The sequence below is a fragment of the Glycine soja genome, chromosome 9 (assembly GCF_004193775.1).
Source record: "Glycine soja cultivar W05 chromosome 9, ASM419377v2, whole genome shotgun sequence".
Lineage (NCBI taxonomy): Eukaryota > Viridiplantae > Streptophyta > Magnoliopsida > Fabales > Fabaceae > Glycine > Glycine soja.
Genome location: NC_041010.1, coordinates 17,691,073 through 17,717,572, shown reverse-complemented (window position 1 = coordinate 17,717,572; position 26,500 = coordinate 17,691,073). Strand labels below are relative to the sequence as shown.

The 26,500-nt window shown below is 29.3% G+C and overlaps 1 protein-coding gene across 1 annotated transcript; it reads right to left on the bottom strand.

Moving 5' to 3' along the window:
* Positions 1–14,579: 14,579 nt before the first annotated feature.
* LOC114425710 lies at positions 14,580–20,392 on the bottom strand. The gene is made up of 6 exons (XM_028392661.1): positions 20,313–20,392; positions 19,683–19,820; positions 19,047–19,175; positions 17,377–17,523; positions 15,265–16,537; positions 14,580–14,767 (listed from the first exon to the last, which is right to left on the bottom strand). Exons 2-5 carry the CDS (start codon positions 19,794–19,796, stop codon positions 16,430–16,432), a joined length of 498 nt encoding a protein of 165 aa, XP_028248462.1. The 5' UTR covers positions 19,797–19,820; positions 20,313–20,392; the 3' UTR covers positions 14,580–14,767; positions 15,265–16,429.
* Positions 20,393–26,500: the final 6,108 nt, after the last annotated feature.

Below are 26,500 nucleotides of genomic sequence, written 5' to 3'. Positions count from 1 at the left end.
CAATTAGGTTCATAGGTGAGAGAATGATCTATTTAATAGAATAAACTCAACTTAGTTGACTTCCTATGTAAAAAATTTTCTTGGACTACCAACAATCACACAATAGATTTAGATTGATCACTCACTTAATGAGTTGAGGAACACCAATGGTGTCTAACCTAAGACTAATAAAAAGTGTAGTGAATCTAATATATCTATCTATGTATGAATTGAAAATTTGTTTATGGGTTGAACATGTGAAGTTAATTGTAATGAGCTTTCAAAAGAAACTCTTCAACAAAGGTTCTCATAACTTTTACTTTTGCTTTTCTTTGAGCAACAATCCTTTCGTGAAAAAATCATGGTAAAGAATGAAACATTTAGTGATGAATATTGTGTTGATTCCAATTTGTATTTTTTTTGTCATCAACATTATTTACTGGAAACATTGACAATAGAAATTAAATTTTTCGGGTTGAATAGTGATAAATTACAATAAACTCTAAAATAAATAAATAAAAATTTCAATTTCCACTTCTTTGCTCTTTTATTTGGCAAACATTTTTCAATATTCCAAGAATCTTTAACAATAAAAACATTTGGAAAAGTAAACAAAAATAAAAACATTATAATATAGGAGAATACAAAACATTCAAAATATGCATACTCACATCACTTTCATTAATTATTAGCCATCATTTGTTTGAATTTTTTTTTTGCAATATTTAATAACAACATTTTGAATAGCATTGGAAAAGATTCCAAAGTCCCAAAAGAAGCATACTCATTATAGTTATCATTTTCCAAAAAACTTCCAAGATAGTAAAACTAAAAAGAATATGAAAATCGCTAATGATATTGTTTTTATTGAATACGTTGATGGAAAAAATTAAAATATCACATTGAATTGTGATTTAAAATGCCAAACTTTACATGCACCCTAGAAATAAAAGAGAACTAAACTTTTCTAATTTTGAAAAGAAAAATCACCACTATCTCTAATGCACTCTTTGTTACTTGTTCATGTTGATTGAAAATAACAAAAGGATGTACTATTACTGTTTCTTTAATCACTCTCAGTCGTATTCATGAGCTTGTAGTTGTTAGTAAACTTTAACCAATAATAAAATGTGTTGGAAAATACATTGTTAGCCCTACTTATTTTTTAAAATAAGTATACTCACTTCTTTTTCACTTCGGGTTTTGTCATTGCTTTCTTCTTTGTCTTGTATTTTCACTTTGTGACACCGAGGAAGACTTCCATATTTCTCGTAATTCTTAATCTCCTCCAAAGACCGACACCGAAAGTGTGTCTCCTTATGAATATAAGTCTGCAAAAAAAAAAGATAGTAAAATGAGTGATAATATAAAATGACAGATAAATGGTAAAGGGGAGGGGGTACAGTTATGATGATCATAGAAATAGTGTAGCGTTGGATTTTTCATCACACTCCACTTTAAGATATAAAGACCTTGGACAGATAGAGACTTGTGAAATAAAAATCACATTAACTTATAATGCACTAATTGATGAATATGTAAGACAGAACAAATATGTTGTGGTTTGAAAACTATTTGATGACACAAAAGCAAGACACGTTTGAAAACTACAACCCTCACTAACCTGATTTCGGCAAAAGTGAACTTTATTTATATGCCCAAAGGAAATAGATACTACTAATTGGTGCATATTTAATTGTCAATTAATGTTAAAATTTTATTAGCATCATTATGTTTGTATGTTGTATGTTGGTGTATCACCCAAAGGAGAACATCAATATACATTGTCTGTTATCTGAATGAATCATATGTATGACATGTATTTTATGTCTCAAAACACTTATGTGAATTTTATTATGTAATACATGTTTTGAATTCATTGGATTCTTATGCATCATCTGAGCCAATTTTAATGGGCTTAACTTCTCTGACTGAAATCAGAAAGTCCAATTTTACCTCGGTGTTTTGGATCATGATCTTGCTATGTTAGAAGAGAAGTTTGTTACTATTATTGATGTTAGTAGCAATGAAGAGAAAATTCATTATAAAACTTGGGAAAGACCTAACAGACTCAGCCTAATGTTGATGAGAATGACTGTTGCAGACAATATTAAGACAACTCTCCCTAAATTAAGACATTTCCAAAAGGATTGCCTAAAGTGTAAGTCTTGGTTCGAAAAGAATGGTGAGCTTAATACTCATGTATGTTTTGAATCAAACTTAACTGTAGTTTCCCATGATACAAGATGGATTAATTCTGGATGTATGACTCATGTTTCTAACATTATGCAGAGATTCCTTACAATCCAAACCATAAGCCCAAATGAGAAGTTCATTTTCATAGGGAATGAAGTGAAAGCTCCAGTGGAAATAGTTGAAACTTATTGTTTAAAACGCAACACTGGACATCGTTTAGATTTACTGGAAACTCCTTATGTACCTAGTTTATCTAGGATTTTAGTTTCATTATCTAAACTTGATGTTACTACATACTCTTTTAATTTTGGTAATGGATGTTTCAATTTATTTAAGCATAATCATCTCATTGGTACTGGTATTCTTGTGATGGTTTATATAAATTGGAAATACACAGTTTGTATGCTGAAACTGTTTTAACTCTGCATCATAATATTGACACTAAACATAGTTTAGTGAATGAACGATTTGCTTTCTTGTGGCATAAACGTTTAGGTCACATTTCTAGAGAAAGGATGGAAAGATTAATAAAGAATGAAATTCTTCCTTATCTAGATTTTACGGATCTAAATATTTGTGTGGGTTGTATTAAGGGAAAACAAGCAAAACATACAAAGAAAGAAGCTACAAGAAGCACTCAGCTTCTTGAAATTGTGCATACTGATATTTGTGAACCTTTTGATTTTAGTTCTTTCGGAAAGGAAAGATATTTTATCACCATTATTGATAATTATTCATGTTACGGTTATGTCTACTTACTGCTCGAGATTTCTTAGGCAATGGATGCCTTAGAAATTTACTACAATGAAATAAAAGGGCAATTAGACATAAATGTGAAAATTATTAGATATGATAGAGGTGATGAGTATTACGGAAGATATGATGAAACTGGGCAACACCCAGGTCCATTTGCTAAGCTTGTTCAGAAACGTGCATTTGTGTGCAATACACAATTCCCGATACACCACAACAAAATGGTGTATCAGAAAGGCGTAATAGAACTTTAATGGATATGGTTAGGAGTATGTTAATCAATTAGACTTTACCCGTATCTTTGTGGATGTATGCCTTGAAAACTGTCATGTATTTGTTGAACAGGGTTCCTAGTAAGGCAGTTTCAAAGACACCTTTTGAACTGTGGACAAATAGGATACCTAGTATAAGGCACCTGCATGTTTAGGGTTGCCAGGCAGAAATAAGGATTTATAATCCACAAGAAAGAAAATTGGATGTAAGAACAATCAGTGGATATTTCATTGGTTATCCAGAAAAGTTAAAAGGGTATATGTTTTATTGTTCTAATCATAGTATGAGAATTGTCAAAATTGGAAATGCAAGGTTCATTGGAAATGATGAAATCAGTGGGAGTATAGTTCCACGAGAAGTGGAAATTAAAGAAGTTAGAGTGCAAGTCCTTTTAGCTTGGGCCTCTAGCAGTAATGTGATTGCTCCTTTTAGTTGTTGTTACAAAATTAATGAAGAGGAGCAACACAATAATGAACTCATGATGCACAATGAACCTATTATGGAAGAACTACAAGAAGTAGCATTAAGGAGGTCTCAAAGAGAAAGGAGACCAGCTATTTCGAATGATTATGTGGTATACCTACATGAAACAGAAACAAACTTAAGCATTAATGATAATGATCCAGTTTTGTTTTCACAAGTTGTAAGTTGTGATAGTTCTGAGAAGTGGTTAAATGCCATGAAAGAAGAGATAGATTCCATGGAACATAATGGTGTTTGGGACCTTGTAGAATTACCAAAGGGTTGTAAGAGAGTTGGTTATAAGTGGGTCTTCAAGACTAAATGTGACTCTCATGACAACCTTGAACGTTACAAGGCTAGACTTATTGCTAAGGAATTTACTCAGAAAGATGACATTTATTATAAAGAGACATTTTACTGGTCTCACGAAAGGATTCTTTCAGTATTATCATGGCATTAGTAGCCCATTATGACTTGGAGCTACATCATATGGATGTGAAAACTGCCTTTCTTAATAGAGATTTAGAGAAGAATGTTTGTATGGACCAACCAATGGGGTTCTCAGTTGAAGGAAATGAACACATGGTGTGCATACTAAAGAAATCAATATACAGTCTTAAAGTAAGCTTCCCGCCAATGGTATTTGAGGTTTAATGATGCCATTGTTTCCTTTAGATTTAAGGCAAATACTGCTTATCAGTGTATGTATCTGAAGTTCAGTGGGAGTAGGGTTATTTTCTAATTTTGTATATTGATGATATCTTGCTTACAGCTAACGATCTTGGTCTTCTTCATGAGACTAAGAAATTTCTCTCTAGAAACTTTGAAGTGAAAGATATGGGTGAGGTAATCTATGTGATAGGGATAAAAATATTCCATAATAGATCACAAGGATTGTTAGGCTTATCTCAGAAAGTATATATATTGATAAAGTGCTAGAGAGATTCAAGATGGAAAGGTGTTTAACATCGCCTATTCTAACTTAGAAATAAGACAGAGTTAGTCTTGCACAATGTCCTATAAATGATATGGAATGAAAACAAATGAAAGTAATTTTGTATGCATCAGTTGTTGTTGCATCTGAGAGCTGAATTTGTAGTATGTTTTGAGGCTACAATTCAGGCTAATTGACCGCGGAACTTTATTTCAGGGCTTGGAATTGTCGACAGTATTGCTAGGCCGCTGAAAATGTATCGTGATAACTCCGCAGCAATATTTTTTTGTAAGAACGACAAGTACTCTAAGGGTGCTAAGCATATGAAATTGAGGTACTTTGTCGTGAAGGAAGAAGTTCAGAAACAAAGAATGTTAATAGAACATATTAGCACAAACCTTATGATAGTTGACCCTTTGAATAAGGGATTATTGCCCAAGACATTATAGAACATGTTGAAAGTATGGGCATTATTGTTATTGATGATCATTACGTGTAATTTACCTTATGTAATTTTGCTGACACTCTGAGCTCAATTATGATATGTTTCTGATTACCTGTTCACTATGTTTGCATGCATGTTTGTGTTAGAGTAATGTTAACAGGTTTTGTCTTGAATGAAGACATTATGTTGGACCAATTATGTACTCCTAACTATTGGTCATATTAAGGAGAAGACTAATTTGTAGTACATGGAAGGGACTATGTCGATTAGATGATATACAACCGCCATGACTCGAATTGGTTCCTATTCTTAATCATGAAATTATGATGTACCCAATGTATAGAACAATTTAGTCAATTTTAATGCGCATTATGTTAGTTAATCTATTTATTTATTTAGTCCATAATGTTTATTAATGTCACATGAGCCAAGTGGGAGAATGTAAGAATTAATGTCTCATGTGAGAGGCATGTGACTTATGTGGGGACTAATAAGTAAATAATTAACGATTAAGGGCTAAATTGTAATTGGGCTTAATAGGAGAAATTTCTATAGCTAACTGCTACTTGATGGGAGTAGTGGTTATAAAAAGGGCTTAATACCCACTAACGTGAAATAAGGTCTCCTTCCTGACCAGAAAAGTGTTCTCTCTCACCCATAGCCATCACGAACGGAGAGAGACAGAAACGAAAGGCCAAAGAAAGTGAAATCTTATTTCTGTCCTTTTCCAAGGAAATCAAAGTACAACAGAAGTTCCTATGAAGAAAGGTACAAGTCTTCCTACGGAGAAAGGTACACAAAACATTATCTATTGTTTATTGATTGTTTGTGAGAATCATAGATTTCAAGATCCTGTTGTTTCCTATAATTGAGAGTCTAGGAAACCCCTTAAGAATTTTTACATGGTTTTGTTGCAATGCTTCAGGTTCAAGAAGCTAAAAACAAGCTTGATGTTCCTAAAGATGCAGAGGAAAAATTGTGTGATGTAAATTATCTTTTTCCTTTAAATACAATTACAACGCTTGCTTAGTTAAAACCAACTGTCAATATCAATGCAGTATTAAACTTTTAACTTAATTCTTAATCAGGAAACCAAGGGGCATAAACTCGATATTACTAGTGATAAAGATGTCTAAATTTTGGATGATACAAAGTCAAACAGAAGAAGTGGTACTTCTACTATGGACGATGAAGCAATAAAATTATCTGGTTCAAATAGGAGACCACATTCTGAAATAACTAAGAACTCCAAAAGAGGAAATGCGAAAGCCAATATGGAAACTGATAATTTAGACTCTGTTCAGGAACCAAAATCAGAAACGCAGTTGAATACTGTACCAAGGAAGAGGGGCCGTAAGCCTAATTCGTTAATGAATGTTGAGGAAGCCTATGATCACTCATGGATTTCTCAGGAAACAAAACCTGGGAAATCAGCCAATCCAGAAAGGCTCGCAATTGCAGCTCTCCTTATCCATCTTCTGAAAAACCTACTTCTAGAAAGGATAAGTTGCATAGAATGCCTAAAACTGTTAGTGAAACTCTAGTTTGTATGCAGAAAAGTGAGAACATAGCAAAAGCTGTCCAATCCAGAAGGACTCAAAATATTGGCACTGATTTTCTAGCTAATGATACAAGCAAAGTTCATGAAGCTTTAGCTTCTAAGCCTAAAGCTGATGAGAATACAAATACTGCTTCTGTAAATAATAACTATCCTGATGCAGGTGCTATCTCAAGTAAGTTTTAATTTAATAAGTTTTAATTTCATGGAAACAAAATTAATAACTATCCTGATGCAGGTGGTATCCAAAAAAAATATTATGCTTATTAATAAGTTTTAATTTTTAATACATGGAAACAAAATTGTTTATTCAATGTGTTACATATGTTACCATTTGCAGGTGCTATCTCAAGTAAAACCAGATCAGAAAAACAAGTTCATAAATGAATTACAGAAAAATAAGAGTATTGTAGCAGAAATTGAACTCAAAAAAGCTCCATTAACTCAAAAACCAAAATGCAGAAAAGCAAGAAATTGGCACTGACCCGTTTGCAGCCCAGTAGCTGTTGTTCAGCAACAACTAATTTGTCACCTGCGTCTTCCCTACAACCACCATCAGGAAACATCAGACCAACATTAGAAACAAACATTAGCAATTTTCATTATACAAAACATTCTAAGGCGGTTTTGAAACCGCCTTAGAATGTGCATCGTGAATTGCAATTTTCACCATGATATTTACAAAATTGCCACTGAACCACTTTCTAAGGCGGTTCCAGTTATAACCGACGTAGAAACAGTGCCGTAAAAGACCCTTTTTTTAGTAGTGTGATAAAAATGTAGATAGAAATATAAAGTGTTCAATGATATATATATATATATATATATATCATTGCACACGCTTGAAATCAACACAAAAATTCAAACTATGCAAATACATGATGGAGTTCAGTGTATCATATGCGCAATTGTGTCATAGTCTAGTTGATATTCTTATATATATTTGAAAATTGTTAATTGATTAGTTTAATTTAAAATTTATAAGCTATTTAGCTTATAATTTAGTAAAACAAACTTTTTTAACAAACATCTTAATTTAAACAAATACTTATATAAATGAGACAAATAAGTTAAGAGGTAGATCATTTGACGTATAAAATATACACAATTTTTGTTGTTAAAATGTGCAAATTAATGTATGATTAGATGATATATACAAAAAAAATTATAATAATGGAAAATTTGAATTTTTTTTAAAAAAAAGAAATTTTCAATTGAAAATTAAATACATACCTCAGTTTTTTGTTTGTCAACAGCATCATCACAACCAATGTCGTAATTAGTAGGAATGCAAAAGTATAATGGTGTTGCATGTATATGTTTCAGAATACATTATTATAAATATTAAGCATAAGAGAAATAATCTATTATAATTCCATCCTTAATAAATAATTACTAAGTTTCCTAACATAAACTAATCTGAAAATCATACAAAAATTTGAATGTATTTGTTACACCAATATAGTTTTATATTACCCATTTTACTTTTTGTAATAAATACTACCAAGTATTTTAATATTATTTTTTGAAAAATAAAACATAAATACGACTAAATTTAATCTTTTTTGTTGATAAGGTCATATATTAATGATCAATAAATCAGAATAATTTATTGTGAAATATATAGGGATGAGAAAGTTTAGGGGATGGCATACATACCATTCCTTGCACTGTATTGCATAATTGGATTGATTTTTTTTCTTTGCTTTTTATGATTTTGTGCATTCCAAAACATTTGTTTTGAATATTTTTTTTTCTATTTTCAAAAATGAGAAATAACTAAAATTATATTTATGAAAATTTAACCATAATTGAAAGAAATAAAAATAAATTCTCTCCATCTCTATTATACTTAGATACTAATCTTATTTTAGCATATATATTACAATAATATAATTTTATATTCTCGTCATGAATTTAGCTGATAAGTTTATGAAATATTTTAAAAACAAAAATATTGACTAAGAATAATTGTATCAATTTTTATAATATATAGTAAGTTGTAAATGAGTAAATACTTTTGTAAAAGAAAAGTCTTATGGGCTTAAATATTTGCTTAGTCCTTATAATTTAATATTTTTTTCTTTTGATCTCATTTTTTTTAATTTTTATAAATTATGTTTGTTTTATTCTTTGTTCTTAATGTACTTTATATAATATATTTTTTTATTGTTTATTGTATTATCTAAATTAAAACTCTTTAAGGACAAAAAATAAAATAAACATACATCAAACCTTAGTCACATTAGAACTTTTGAGAAAATAGATCAAGCCAAAGCTTCTAATAAATCTTATTTAGTTAAACCCTGATTCATTCAGAAAGCCTCTTAGACCTAATAGACTGATTTATTTGAAAATTATAAATAATTATTCATTGTTATTATTATTATTATATATATATATATACATATTAAATTTTTATAATTTATTGAATCTTTTTAAATGTTAATCATGTTGGTCTACATAGAAAGTAAAGTTAGAGTTTATAACTAAATTTATTGAAAAATAAGTTTGTCATTTTTAAATGTCTTATTGCAAAAACATTTTAAAATAAAATTTAAAATATGCTTACATCATATAGATAAGTTTGATTTGATTCTTATAAGACTTCACATACATATTTTTATTTTTATCTTAGTGTTAAATTGTGACAAATAAACTTGTAGGTTAGAATAGATTTTTATGTAGGTTAGACTTAGATTCTTAACAAAGTTTTGGAGAGATAATAATCAAGTCAGACTCTAATCATATAGTATTAGTCCAGAGTAACCTTAAGCCTAACAAAGCCTAATAAATACTCTATTTATTTTCACCCCTAATTGCATTGTACTAAAAATGTAGTTGAACCTAAATTTAATTAAGCATTTTATAAGATTTAAATTTTAAACATATTTTAATTAAGTAATATGTTTCATTATACATTATTATAATTCTGGTAAAAAAAAGTACACTTTATAATTGTTAACATGCAGTAGAAGAAATAATACTAATCCTAATCTATTCTGATCTAAGAAATAGTGGGAGAAGGTCCCATCATTCATAACCATGAATGGATAATCCATAATTCGCTAATCTATCCATGCAAGAATTACCCTCATGATATATGTGAGAAATTCCTGAAATTGGTGATAGGAAAAAATCGCATCACACAATTCAACCATCTGTTTCGAAGGGACTAGTAGTGAATTATGGGAAGAACAAAAGGCCTGAACCACTAACAATGAATCACATTCCAGGAAACCTATTCCAGCACTATCTCCATAACAAGAATTGCTGCCATGATCAGTTCCTCATGGAAGAATGAAGAGATACTTAAATAAGAGGCAAAACATGGCCCTATGGTTTTAAATAGCGGTCCGACCCCACAATTGGGGTTGCATGCAACTGCACCGCGATTACAGTTGTGATCGAATCTACTCTATTTTTTTGCAACATAAAGATTTTCTGGCTTAATGCAAAGCAATCCCAATTGCAACCACAACTACAATTTAAAACCATGGTTGATCCCTACAAAGCCACGACTGCATTTTCTAAAAATGGAACCACTTGCAGCATGACTTGGGAAGCCTCTCTTTCCCACATCTGAATTACATTTTAGCTCGCCATAGTGTTGGGTAATCAACACTCTCTCAAATAAAATTATCCATACCCACAACAGATTAGTAAGAACACAACAAAGATTATACTGTAGGAAAAATAATAACAAACACATAAATTTAACGTGGATAACATTTCTTACTTGCGTTCATGAAACTGTCTAAAAAAGTATTTTACTATCACAAAAATGACTATAAAATTGTAACTCACCTCAAATAATGTATCACTCTACAAACCCGAGTACCTCATTCAATAGTTACAAGAAATGATAACACTCTCATACAAAGACATTTTTCTCTCAATAAAATGACTTTATCTTAGGATCTCTCTTCTCACACATTCTTTCTTCATGTGTGCTGTTTCTCAACTAATTCTGTTTTCTATTTATAGTGAAGATTGTTATCAATTATAATAAATAAATTCTGTTAAAAGTTGAAACAAAAATAACTTTAAATGCATCCATTTAAATAAACTTTATCTAAAATGCAATTTTCCATTTTGCATTTAAACCACATAATGATAAAAATCTAATTCTTAATATGCATGCATCTTATCTTCTGACATAAAACTCTATCCATAAGGAGGCAGGTACCAAGTAACTGGAAAAAGTTTGCGGGCTTTCAGCCATATAGATAAAGCCTTTGGGCTACATGCGACCGTGATTTGAGCTGCAATATCAAGATAATTGTAACTTTCTATAATCGCAATTGAAATCACAATGGCCGCATATGTTTGTGATACGTGACTCCTTGATTGTTATTTAAAATTAAAACGTTGAAACATGCTGCTAAAATTTCAAGGACTTGGAAGGAGGAATGCATGAGTGCCATATCAACTTACTCCAACGAAGACAATTGGCCGAGGTGTTGAGACGCAGAAAAGCATCCATGAAGGAGAACCCGTGAATTATTGCCAATGAAGTCACATCGCTAACTGTGGCCTGAAGATTATGAAACTGCTCTGGAATTTCAAACAGATCAACAATTGCGTGCATAGTGAAGAATTTAAAAAGCGGACCCTCTACCTCAAACTAGTAGTTCGATCATATTTTAGCTAATATGTTTTACATTACAATATTATAGATATTAAGAATATAAGAAATAATCTTTTTAATTGCTTAAAAATAATTACCAAGTTTTCTAAACACAAATTACTCAAAAAAAATCCTGCCAAGATTTGAATGTAATTGTTGCAGCAATGTGAATTTTATAGTATGCTTGTGACATTTTGCAATAAATCATACCAAGTCTTTTAATAATTTTTTTAAAATTAAAATATAAATCCAAATAAATTTAATATTTTTTATATATAAGGTCATAAGCCATCAATCATAAAATTAGGGGCATATGATTATTTTTGTCTCTGAATATGTAAATCACTAACAAATTTATCTATGAAAGATTAAAATTCACATTATTGGGAAATGATTATTTGTCACATTCAGGGACGAAAATTGCTAACAAATTTTTAATTTTACATATTCAGGGACGAAAATGATTATTTGTCAACAATTAATTTACACATTCAGCTATTTACAAATATTTTTAACAAATTGATGTTCAGTATCATTTAGAATGTAAACATACTTGTTTATTTCAAGTAAACTAAAATGATAGTTAAGAAATTATAAAGTTTAAAGATAAATTTAATATACAATTACTTTATGAATTTGTTTCATCTTAAATATGTTACAACACACACATTAATAAAAATTACTAACATATTCATCCAAAAAAAATACTGAAATTATGTCTAATAATGGTAACTTAGTCTAATCTATTCAGCATGATCACGTTGACAATTAATTTTATGACAAATTTGTCATTTTGTATCACGTATGTTATTTTATTAACAGTAATAAATGAAAGTTAATGATTTGATAAATTTTTTGTATTTTTTTACACATTTGGAGACTAAATTTTAAATTTTATTCGGGATAAATTTATCAGTCATTTACACATTCAGAAACCAAAATAACTATTTACCCTAAAATTAATTTGTTACAAAATGTATAGGGGTAGCAAAAAAGGTATATTAAATATCCTTTTATATATACCTAATAAACTAACAATAGAAAGAAAATAATCATTAAGTCATTAAATGTATTCTAATATCCTCTTCATCAAATAGGAGTAGGAAAAATATTCATAAGAACTGCCACTTGGATAACACATGTAAATCTTCACCCCATAATTTTTCAATGAGCAATATATGTGATCAAAATTCACAAACTTGACACCTTACAATTTTGGATTGTCAAATTTGGTTGTGATTTAATTTACTTTTAATATATAATTTAATATATAGATAAATATGCTAATATAGAATTTAAGGCTGATATTATATTTATAGTAATGATATGCCAACGTAAGAATTTATATAAAAAAATACATTAATATAGATACTAATATAATTAGGAATGATACAAATATATAAATAAGTACATTTATATCATCTATAAATGCTGATATCTATAAAATTAATTCTTTTTGGTCAAAATCCATACCATCAAATTTTTCATATAAATGATAATACCTGGATACTTATTTAAAATCCTGCAACACATTCAAATGTTTATGAATATGATATTCAGAAATTGATAAAAATATATAAATTAATTAAACTTGGGAGAAAATAATAATGTAGCATTTAATCCTATTAATGTAATATTTAGTCAAATATATAAATAAATATGTTTTTTTTTCCATATAGTGTGACACAATTTTGTTAATTATTGTACCCTCCTATTCATTTTACACGCATATGCCCACTGTGCGAGCAAACCATTGGTGATTAACATCCATCCCTACATGGTAGAACCCATGAATTGATGATTTTTTTTTTTTATTAACATCCATCCCTACATGGTAGAACCCATGAATTGATGATTTTTTTTTGTTAATGAAACTGTGCGTTCTCTTGCAAAACATTTATCTTAAATAAATAAAAAAGTCTATGGAAAAAATAAAAACGGAAGTTCGTTACGTATAATAAGTCTCAAATTAAATATAATTAAGGAATTAACTGTTACCCAATAAACAAAATAACTTTCGAATGAATTAAATATAATTAAAGAATTAACTTGTTGTCTCCAAATAAATCACAAACTTCTTTTATTATAATAAGGGTTTCTACGTTATTCCATATTTATGATGTTGTTGAGGTCAAAATAAATGTATTGTTTTATAACCTATACTTATGTTATTAGTTTGTTTTTAAAATTAAGATGTTGAATTTTCTGTATACTTTAGTTTTCCATATGCATATAATTTTTATTTTTTATTTTTTTGCATATGGAGGTTAACCGTTAACACAATGTAACGACTCATTGAAGTTATATGAAATTATGAATTAACTCAGATGAAAGACTTTAATTTTCTTTATTGTGCAAATAATTATACTTAGTTTTATTTCATTTTTAGTTTTATTATTGTTTTCTTCTATGTCTTATTTTTTCACTCTACAACACTGAGTACGAATTATGTGTTTCTCATATCTTTCAGCCTTAATAAAGATCCACATTGAAACCCTTTCTCCTCATGATGATAAAATTGCAAAATAAATTTTTAAATAAAATTAGCAATTTTATAAAAAAGAAAAAAAATAACGATAAAAAATAGGTTAACAAAGTTGATATTGCAATTCATTCATAAATGAATGGGGGAAGTGGGTGTTATGGGATTATGAATGTAGTAGCTTATAAAATTATTCGTCAAACTCCATTTATGACATCAAGGCTCTTAGTAATTAAGGATTAAAGAAGGATAAAATAGGAATTAAATGGTAATATACAAAGGCCCATATCAAAGAGTTTGTTTATACAATGAACATTAAATAAACTTAAGTTTTGGTATTTTAAAATGAATTTAGGATTGGAATTTCAATCAACTTTTCACATAAATGTGATGGAAAATGTTATGAAATTGAATTTAATAATTTATAGTTATTAGTTGTTTTAAAAACTATTCAAGTCAATTTTCCAACAAAAACAAAACTAGTCCAACTTAGTAGAGGAGAAAATTGGTGTACTAGTCGAGTAACTAGTGTAAACAAAACCACAAAACCAACAAATAAAGATGTACTCAGTCCTACAAAGCCAACATCAACATTAAAGCTATAAGTCACCCACAATGTGTAAGAGATAAGTTGTGTGCACCAATGATCAGATCCATCACAATAGAGAGATGCAACAAAAAAGTAGTTCGAATAAAAGAAATACATGGCCTAACCCAATTTCCACAACCATGAAAAGGAAACAATGGATTGAGATCTTTTTAGCAAATTATTAGACTAACCCAAAATATAAAGCATAGCTGAAAGTCATCTCATCCAACATAGAAAGTCAAAATAAAATCATATGAAAATCCTAAATCACATGAAAGTTGTCAACATAGGTATTAAATAAATTGATGATAATGTTTTCATTCAGTTTGAATATTACAAAATAGTTAATTTTTGTTGATTATGGGTTGAACATGTGAAGCTGATTTTAATGAGCTTCTGAAAGAAATTCTTCAACAAAGGTTCTCACAACTTATGTTTTTGCTTTTCTTTGAGCAACGATCATTTCCTGAAAAAATCATGATAAAGAATGAAACATTTAGTGATGAATATTGTGTAGGTTCCAATTTGTATTTTTTTTCTCATCAACATTATTTACTGGAAACATTGATAATAGAAATTAAATTTTCATGTTGAGTGGTGATAAATTACATTAAACTCTAAAATAAATAAATAAAAAGTTCAATTTCCACTTTTTTGTTATTTTCTTTAGCAAACATTTCTCAACATTCCAGGAATTTAAAATTGGAAAAACATATGGAAAAGTAAACAAAAATAAAAACATTATAATATAGGAGAATATAAAACATTCAAAATATGCATACTCACATCACTTTCATTAATTATTAGCCATCATTTGTTTGAAATTTTTGCAATATTCAATAACAACATTTTGAATAGCAATGGAAAAGATTCCAAACTCCCAAAAGAAGCATACTCACTATAGTTATCATTTTTCAAAATACATTGTTAGCCCTACTTATTTTTTAAAATAAATATACTCACTTCTGTTTCATTTTTGGTTTTGTTATCGCTTCCTTCTTTGTCTTGTGTTTTCACTTTGTGACACTGAGGAGGAATTTCATGATTCTCGTAATTTTTAATCTCCTCCAAAGACCGACACCGAAAGCGTGTCTCCTTATGAATATAGGTCTGCAAAAAAAAAAAATAGTGATAATAACAAAAGGCAAACGAGAGAAAACTTGTTAAAAAAGTTGATGTTGCAATTCATTGATTCCTAGCATGTTAAATAAAATTAGCAATTTTATAAAAAGAAAACAATGATAAAAAAATGTTAAAAAAACTTGATGTTGCAATTCATTCATAACATGTAAAATAGGAAAACACAAATTGAGAAATGAATGGGGGAAGTGGGCATGGTGATGGGATTATGAATGTAGTAGCTTATAGAATTATTCATCACAGTCCATTTAAGATATCAAGACTCTAAGTAATTAAGGATTAGAGAAGGGTAAAAGAGGAATTAAATGGTAATATACAAATGCCCATATCAAAGAGTTTGTTTATACAATGAACATTAACTAAGTTTAAGTTTTCATATTTTTAGACGAAATTGGATTGAAATTGCATTGAAACTTTTCACATAAATGTGATGGAAAATGTTATGAAGTTTAATTTAATAATTTATAGTTATTAATTGTTTTAGAAATTATTCAAGTCAATTTTCCAACAAAAACAAAACTTGTCCAACTTAGTAGACGTGAAAATTGGTGTACTAGTCTAGTAACTAGTGTAAACACACCACAAAACCAGCAAATAAATATGTACCCAACCCTACAAAGCCAACATCAATATTGGAATTGTAAGTCACCCACAATGTGTAAAAGATAAGTTGTGCATGCCATTAATGAGATTCATCACAATAGAGAGATGAAACACAAAATTATTTCAAATAAAAACATACCTAGCCTAACCCAATATCCACAACCATGAAAAGGAACCAATGGATTGAGATCTTTCTAGCAAATTGTTAGACTAACCCCAAAAAAAAAAAGCATAGCTGAAAGTCATTTCATCCAACATAGAAAGTCAAAATAAAATCATATGAATATCCTAAATCACATGGAAGTTGTCAACATAGGTATTAAATAAACTGATGATAATGTTTTTCAGTCGATTTGAACATTATATAATAGTTGATTTTTATTGATTATGGGTCGAACATGTGAAGCTGATTGTGATAAGCTTCCGAAAGAAACTCTTCAACAAAAGTTCTCATAACTTCTGCTTTCGCTTTTCTTTGAGCAACAACCATTTCCTGAAAAAATCATGACAAAGAATGAAACATTTAGTGAGGAATATTGTGTTGATTCCAATAGGTATTTTTTTTGTCATCAACAATATTTACGGGAAACATTGACAATAGAAATTAAATTTTTTGGGTTGAATAGTGATAAATTACAATAAACTCTAAAATAAATAAATAAAAAGTTCAATTTCCAGTTCTTTGTTTTTTTCTTTAGCAAAAAACATTTCTCAATATTCCAGGAATTTTTAATAGTAAAAAACATATGGAAAAGTAAACAAAAATAAAAACATTATAATATAGGAGAATACAAAACATTCAAAATATGCATACTCACATCACTTTCATTAATTATTAGCCATCATTTGTTTGATTATTTTTTTTGCAATATTTAATAACAACATTTTGAATAGTAATGGAAAAGATTCCAAACACCCTGAAGAAGCATACTCATTATAGTTATCATTTTCCAAAAAAACGTCCTAGATAGTAAAACTAAAAAGAATATGAAAATCACTAATGATATTGTTTTTCTTGAATACATTGATGGAAAAAATTAAAATATCACATTGAATTGTGATTTAAAATGCCAAACTTTACATGCACCCCAGAAATAAAAGAGAACTAAACTTTTTTAATTTTGAAAAGAAAAATCATCACTATCTCTAATACACTCTTTCTTACTTGTTCATGTTGATTGAAAATAACAAAAGGATGTACTACTACTGTTTCTTTAACCACTTTCAGTCCTACTCATGAGCTTGTAGTTTTCAGTAAACTTTAACCAATAATAAAATGTGTTGGAAAATACATTGTTAGCCCTACTTATTTTTTAAAATAAATATACTCACTTCTGTTTCATTTTTTGTTTTGTCATTGCTTTCTTCTTTGGCTTGTGCTTTCACTTTTTGACGTCGAGGAGGACTTCCATATTTCTCATTATTCTTAATCTCCTTCAAAGACCGACACCGAAAGTCTGTCTCCATATGAATATAAGTCTGCAAAAAAAAGATAGTAAAATGAGTGATAAAAACAAAAGGCAAACGAGAGAAAACTTAAACAAGTTGATATTGCAATTAATTGATTCCTAGCATGATAGATAGGAAAATATAAAATCTGCAAGAAAAAAAAATAATAAAATGAACCATCATAACAAAGACCAAACAAGAGAAAACTTGTTAAAAAAGTTGATGTTGCAATTCATTCATTCCTATCATGTTAAATAGAAAAATATAAAATGACAACTAAATGGGAAAGGGGACGGGGTACAATTATGATGATCATAGAAATAGTGTAGCTTTGGATTTTTCATCACACTCCACTTTAAGATATAAAGACCCTTAGCCCTTAGTATTTAAGGGTAAATTTGGACAGATAGAGACTTGTGAAATAAAAATGACATTAACTTATAATGCACTAATTGAGGAATATGGAAGGTAGAACAAATATGCTGTGGTTTGAAAATTATTTGATGACACAAAAGCAAGACACCTTTAACCTAATAATCTAACTTACTGAACATTGATTAAAATATACACTTAAGGTAGAATGAATGTTGAGGCGGAAAATGCTTATAGAGATTTTTAGCATAGAGTCATGGTTCTCTATTTGATGCTTTATGCAAAAATGGTTTTTATCAAATCTTCTTTGAGGATACAGGAGAAGATGATAGAGAAAGGAGGTAACATTATTGTCTTGGACATTACTTATATATGGAAGGAAAACAATGGGATAAAATTGTGAACCCTATATAATCAACATTCCATTTTTTTCTCATTTGGAATAATGACAATTATAATTTGTGCGGACATCTTGATCATATTAAGGTTACAACTTGGAATATGGTTTTTTTCCAAAGTAAAGCCTGGACATTGCTTATTGTCTAATTGGTTTATTAACCCTACTACATGAATTGCTTGTTGTTATCTAAATATATAGAATGTTGTTTTCTCAATTGTTTCTATGTAATATCCTAGTTGTAGAGCTGGTTTTCCTATATTTTCTTATGGTCCTATACTCAAAGTATGATCTATTTTATTAATATATCATTGATGTATTGATGACATATGCTTATATTTTATTAATATATCATTGATGTATTGATGACATATGCTTATATTTTATACCTGAATGGTCTATAAAAGTATCATATTTTTGTTTTAAAATCACAATGTTTGTACTAACATTTCAATTTTATCACACAGACTATTGTTGAAGATTTTTGTATAAAAACTACTCTTCCTAGTTTGAAAAGAAATACTTTGTAAATGTTCAATATATTGCTCAAACTAACTATTTACTGTAAGAAATATATTTAAAAAATAAATCTCTATGTCCACTATGTGTAATATTTACCTATAATATTTAAGAAATAAACAAGTTTGTTAATTTTCCCTCTAGATTTTTTTACATAATAAAAAAATTGAGTTAATGAATTCACTTATGAAAACCCATCTTATCTTAACTCAAAAAGGAAGAAGATTAATAAACATCAAATTTTCATTTTAATTGGATTACGTACCGTATCGAACCTGTTGGCGATCTTTCGTTCTTTGCGTATAACATACCAATTTTTAATCGATTCAGGTGGCGTTTTGAAGGGTCTTCCTCGTTTTGGCTTTGAATTTTGTGTCGCAGGTGGGATTTCATTCTAATAACAATAGAAAGATATATAAGTTAAACTTATTGGTAAAAATGTAAATAGAAAGATAAAGTGTGCAATGATATATATATATATATATATATATATACACACACACACACACACAAATTCAAACTATGCAAATACATGATGGACCGTCCTTTTAGGATTCAGTTTATCATATGCACAATTGTGTCATAGTCTAATTGAAATTCTTATATATGTTTGAAAATTGTTAATTGATTAGCTTAATTTAAAATTTATAAGCTATCTAGCCTATAATTTAGTAAAACAAACTTGTTTAACAAACATCTTAATTTGGCCAAATATTTATATAATGAGACAAATAAGTCAAAAGTTAGATCATTTGACATATAAAATAGACACACTTTTTGTTGTTAAAATGTGCAAATTAATGTATAATTAGATGATATATACAAGAAAATTATAATAATGAAAAATTTGAATTATTTTGAAAAAAAAAGAAATGTTAAATTGAAAATTAAATATATATACCTCATTTTTTTGGTTGTTAACAACATCGTCACAACCAATGTCGTAATTAGTAGGATTGCAAATGGATACTGGTGTTGCATGTATAGCTTCAACATCATTTAAGGAGTGAGTCATCCTTATTACGGTTTGGAATTCCTCCTACATAAATGTAACATAGACAATGAGATAGTTGAATTATGAAAACCTAATTAAATACATGTACTAAAAAAATTAGAAAGAAAAAATTTGTCTGATGAATTAAAAAGATAGTCTAACATACAATTGATCTCAAACTAAGCATACAATGAATTATAATAAATATAAACTTTTATCGACTTTATCAGATTTTATTCATGTAATTATTTATTCGTAATTGAATATTATATTATCCTGTTATATAATCTAACAATTTACATATTAGTTTTACACACATATATATAGAGATATGCAAAGAGAATGAATTAAAACAATATAAAAGATATCCCAAACTTTACAACTATTTAGAATCAACTTCAAGAATTTTCAGCATATCATATGTTCCAAAAAAAACATTGTTTTAATCTAAGTATATGTTTTAATTAGTCAAATATCATATGATCCAAAAAATATTGTTTTAATCCCTAATTCTCTAATTGATTCCCACCCCCTTACCTTGAAGGGTGAAGAGTACTCCTCTGATTTGCACTCACCTCCGTTTTGCACACACAATTTTAATAAATCCTTGTACGAAGGTTCTTACTTTTATACTATCAATATAGTCTTTTCTAATGAAGTTCTTGAAATAAATTTTAGAAAAAAAACATATCAACTATCAATAAATGAAATAATTTATTGTAAGGTCATAAATGTCAGTTAAAAACAAATAATTTATCATAGGAGCTTATAATAATAAATAACATTAAATGTTTGGAAGCATTAATGTTTTTAAAATATTTAAATTGATTAAAAGGTACATTTATTGATTGTTGATATTTATTTCAAATATTCAAAAAAATTAAATATTTGTATGAAGGTTCTTACCTCTTTTCTAATAAATATAATTATTTATTGTATGGTCATAAATGTCCATTCAAAGCAAATAATTTATTAGAAGAACTATTAAAAATAAATAACATTAAATATCTTGTTTGAATAGAAATAGCATTAAATATTTTGAATCATTAATGTTTTTAAGATATTTAAATTAATTGATAAGTATTACCATTGTTATTTTTACAAAGGTAAGGAATTTAATAACCCATAAAATGATGAAGTGGTGTAAGACCCGATTATGTTCATAGGTGAGAGAATGATCTATTTAACGTCTATTGGTATTTTCTCCAGAATTTGAATTACCTCCACGCTTAGCGAGGGTTTTTTACAATAAAAATAGGTTGCCTCCCAGTAAGTGCTTAATTTATCGTCTTTAGCTAGACATTGTTCTTCATTTTATGCATCATTCAGGTAGACAACACTTGTTAATCTTTCTAACTGGCCTCCATTGTAAATTTTTAAGCATTGTCCGTTGATGATCCATCTTTTCTCCGGGGTGCTTGCCGTAAGGTCCATCGATTTCATAGCTCCATGGGGTCTTACTTCTTTGATCAGGAACGACCCTGACCACTTTGACTTCAGCTTTCCTAGGAATAGTTTGAGTCTTGAATTGAAGAGCATGACTTGTTATACTGGCTAAAAGTTCTGTCTCTATAGCTTTTTGTCATGATATGCCTTTATCTTCTGCTTATAAATTTTGGATGATATATAGGTGTTCATTCTTATTTCTTTTAACTCCAACAATTGTAACTTCCTCTTCTCTCTAACTACAACTTCATCAAATTTTAGCAATTTGGGGGCCAATAGGCTTTGTGCTCCAACTCCACCGATAGGTGGCATGCTTTACCATAGACCAACTGAAATGGTGACAAGCCTATGGGAGTCTTGAATGCAATCCTGTAAGCCCAGAAAGCATCATCCAACTTCAAAGCCCAACTTTTCTTGATGACACAACAATATTCTCAAGTACTCGCTTTATCTCTTTATTTGAAACTTCTGCTTGGCCATTTGTTTGGGGATGATAAGGTGTGGCCGCCTTATGTCTGACATTGTAATGCTCGAGAACTTTCTTTAATTGCGCATTATAGAAGTGTGTTCCCCTATTATTGATTAAGGCTCGTGGAACTCCAAAATGGGAAAATATGTTTTTCTTTAAGAATTTTATCACTACCCCGACATCATTCTTGGGAGTGGCTATGATTTCCATCTACTTAGATACGTAATCAATAACTACCAGGATATAGATATTCCCGTATGAAGATGGGAGAGGCCCCACAAAGTCAATCCCCCAAAAGTCAAATATTTTTATCTCCATTATGTTTTACAGAGGCATTTCATTCCTTCTAGAAATCTCCTTGCTCTTTGGTATTTGTCATAACAACGCACATAATCATGAGCGTCTTTGAAGATTGAGGGTCAAAAGAAACCTTCTCGTAGCACATTTGTTGTTGTCCTATCTCCATTGTGGTGATCGCTATATGGTGAACTATGGTAGTGCCAAAGGATGCTCTATGCTTCCTCTATCATAACACACCTCCTCAGCAGATTGTATGCTCCTAACTTGAACAGATATGGATCATCCCATATATAGAAGCGGGCATCATGCAGAAATTTCTTCCACTGACTCCAGTTAAGCTCTTCGGGAATGATTCCTATGGCTTTGTAGTTGGCCACATCAAAAAATCAAGATCTTGTGGTGGCTTGTAAGAGGAACTCATCTGGGAAGTCTCCCATTACCTCCGGTTCTTCTTTGGTCACTTCTTCATTCTTCAATCGGGAGAGGTGGTCAGCCACCACATTCTCGAATCTCTTCTTATCGTTGATGACTATATCAAACTCTTGTATGAGCAAGACCCATCTAATCAGCCTTGGTTTTGAGGTCAAAATAAATATGATTTTATAATCTATACTTATGTTATTAGTTGGTATTTAAAATTAAGATGTTGTCGAATTTTTTATATACTTAAGTTTTCCATATGCATATAAAAAAAATTTATATATTGAAGTTAACAATTAACACAATATAACAACTCATCACCGTTACATGAAACTATGAACTAATTCAAATACAAGATTTAATTTAATTTAATTATAAAAATACTTGTAATATTTTTGCATTATACAAAAATGAATAGCACGTCTTCACATCCAAATTCATATATCCATGGAGTCTTTGAAAGACATGTGACCACCTGTTCCACACGTACATTAGGCATGAGATCATCATAGACACAAATTGCACGTGCAACACACAACTTACAAAAAATAAACATACCAAAATAGTATACAACTCAACAATCAAAGCATAATCATTGACCATCATATATATATAGAATGTAATATTCAAATATCATGCATATTGCATAAATTTTAGGATTCACGTAATAGAGTATCTCATAAAAATCATCAATTCATTTAATAATCATATTTAAAAATAGATGCATCTTCTGATTTAGGCGATACTAATTAATTTATTTAAGCCACCTTTAACGATACAATCTCACATTTTCACAATTTCTACATCTCTCATGCCGATGTGTATTCAATTCATTTCATTTGAGTGGAAGCTTGACAACAACCATTCATTTTTCGTGATTTACCTCTTTTGCACTTGCAATCACTTCTTCCCCCCTAGTCAGCCCTCATGTTTTATTTATATAAAATAGTACGTTTAAGGGAAAATATATCGTTTGCTGTAGTAACAATGGACCTTAAGTCCAGGTATATATATATATATATATATATATATATATATAGACCCAAAGGACTAAAGGTAGTTCCAAAACAATTTAATTTCTCAAATAAACTAAGCAATTCATTTTTAACAGCAGTTTCAAAAAAGTGGTTTATCAAATAGTTTGTGCTAAAAATTGATTTCAAGAACGAGAAAGAGCAATTTAAAGGATTATCTGAAATGAGAACCTAGTGTTGTGATTTCTACAGAAAAAAATAATTACCCCAATATTTATTTTAACTTAATCCTAAAGTATATGTCAGTTACTAATCATACCTCTACAATCAATCAACAGATTTTTTGTCATGATCCATTAATCCTCTTTCTCCTTATTACAACCTTGTTGATCATGTAGGGCCAGAATTACGAAAAAAGGTAAGCACAAAGAGGTCAAATACAAAGATAATTTAATCTAATTAGAAGTTTGTAATTTGTAGTTGATCATTGATCATATGACACTCAGAAACTCATTTGCTACACAAGTCCATCAATTATAAGCAATGGACACATAATATAATTGAATACAAATACGAAGTGATTGTTCTAAAGAAATACAAAATAGTGAAGCAAAATAATTGACTAAGGGAAACAATAGAATTCAATTAAAATCAAACACTAGGAAATAAAATTTCTGTTCATGTCAACACCCTAGAATAATAAACTAGCTATCCCTGAAAATAAGGGTGCAAAGAATCAAAATGGAATACATGATAACTGAAAAGGAGCAGAAACATTACAAGTGAAATCCCCTGTAATGATCTTGACAATCCTCCAAAGACTAAGCCCTTCTCACGGTCACTTTTAATTACTTACTCTCAATGGTCTATATTGGTAACACAAATTAAAAGATCCCCTCACTATAACTTGCCCTTTTCTATTTATAACAAACAATAAGTTTGAGTCGTGAAAGTCAAAACGATCATGCTATAGAAGCTGGCTAATTTGAAACTCATAAACTGTGTCGAGTCTCTGTAGTTCAGCACGACTGTCTTTAGCAAAATTTGCAGCATGACTGTGCTGTTTCTTGAGGGGTTTAGCTTTCCCTCGCTACATCAAGACAACCTATGCTCAGAATCCGCACGATCGTGCTCTCCCAGATGATGTTTTTTGCTTAAAAAAAAACATTGATGTTTTAACTCTTTTTTATTATAAGTCTCATCAGCACCTTTTTGGTACAAACTTACATAAAAACATGAGTACTGTCAATAAAATATTCTAGAAATTGAATAAAACAGGCCAAAAACTCACATTTTAGTATGCACAAATCATAGTTTATCTATGTTACATAAGCTGTCCTAATAATCAGATCCATTAGTATAGAGAGATGAAACAAATAGTTAGTTCATCTTAAACAAAGATTTCCTTGCCCAATATTCAAAAACCGTATTACTGGACTAACCTAAGAAATAAAGCATATATAACAAGCAAAACTGTAAAAATGACGAGTTTAATTTTTATACAGTATAAATATTTTTACATAGTTAGTTAATCATTAATATATTTTTAAGAGGTTTGTCTGTCTCGAAGTTCTTTCCTTTTCTTGGTGGGTCATTTTGGATAGGATACAAGTACCAACTTGAGTTAACCTGTTCAGAAAAAGGAATAATGTCCTAGACTACGGAGATTTCATACGCGTTATATTTTTCCTTTGACAAAGACTCTCTTCACCTTTTTATTTTGCTTCCTAGTGACAAATAGTATTTAGAATGTAGTTAAGCTTGGCCTGGTTACTCGATACTTTTACCTAAAGGTATTTTTTTTCCAGTTCGGTTATCTCTTCAAAAAGAAAATTTTGTGTCTAGCTCGTCATCTTTAATGACATACTATAGTTTGGTCTATGTGATTAATGTACAATGTCATGTTTCAAGGCATTCCTTTCACTTTAGTGCTATCATGAACTTGATCGATAAAGGTTAGTTTGTGGACATGGTTTAAGGCCAAGAGGAATAACATTCAATGCTCTTTCTCTTATTGGTGTTTGGATCCTATAGCTTGCATTTATTATTCTTTGTAACTTTTATATGTAAGAACTCTGAATTCGGGTTATATGAAACAAGGATCAGTTATCAAATAGAAAAATAAATAAGTTAAGACCTAGTTTGAAAGTCATATCATCCAACATAAAATGTCAAAATAAAACCATATCAAAATCTTAAATGATGAGGTTGTCAATATAGGTATTATCATTATCATTTGGCTAGTATCATTTCCAGAAAATTGTACCAGAATTTTAATACAACTTTTTGAATAGCACGAAATGAAAATACAAAATACTAAAAATCTGTATACTCACTTCAATTTTTGCTTCTTTATTTTTCTCTTCAGCATCAATCATTTCCTGAAAATAATAGCAATATTTTAAAAAAATTAATAGTAAAGGAAAATACAAAACATCCAAAATATGAACTCACGTGGGTTTCTACTTCCATGCTAGCCATCAATTAAGTTTCAAAAATTTTAAAACAACATTTTGAATAATAATGAAAAAGATACCAAGCACCGCAAATAAAAATACTCAGTATAATTATTATTTTCCAAAATTTCCTAGTAGTAAAACTAAAAATAATAGGTAAAACATTAATTCGAATATTTTTACTAAAAATATTGAAGGTGAAATTTAAAATATGACAAGGAATTGTAATTTAAAATTCCAACCTTTACATGCACCCAGGAAATAAAAGAGAACTGAAATTTTGTAATTAAAAAAATAAAAATTCTAGCATCACCATCACTAACACATTCTTTGTCATTTGTTGAAATTTATTAAAAATTACAAAATTGTGTCCCTCTGTCTATATAAAAGTGGCCACTCATGAGTTAATTTGTTCTTATTAAACTCTAACCAATATTAAAAGGTGCATTAGCTAGAAAGGATGTGTTGGGGAGTATGATGCTAGCACTCCTCATTTTGCAAATAATTGTACTTAGTTTTATTTCATTTTTAATTCTATTATTGTTTTCTACTTTGTTTTGTTTTTTCACTCTATAACACCGAGTATCAATTATGCTTCAGCCCTACTAAAGATCGACATTGAAACCCTTTCTCTTCATGAAGATAAAATTGCAAAATATT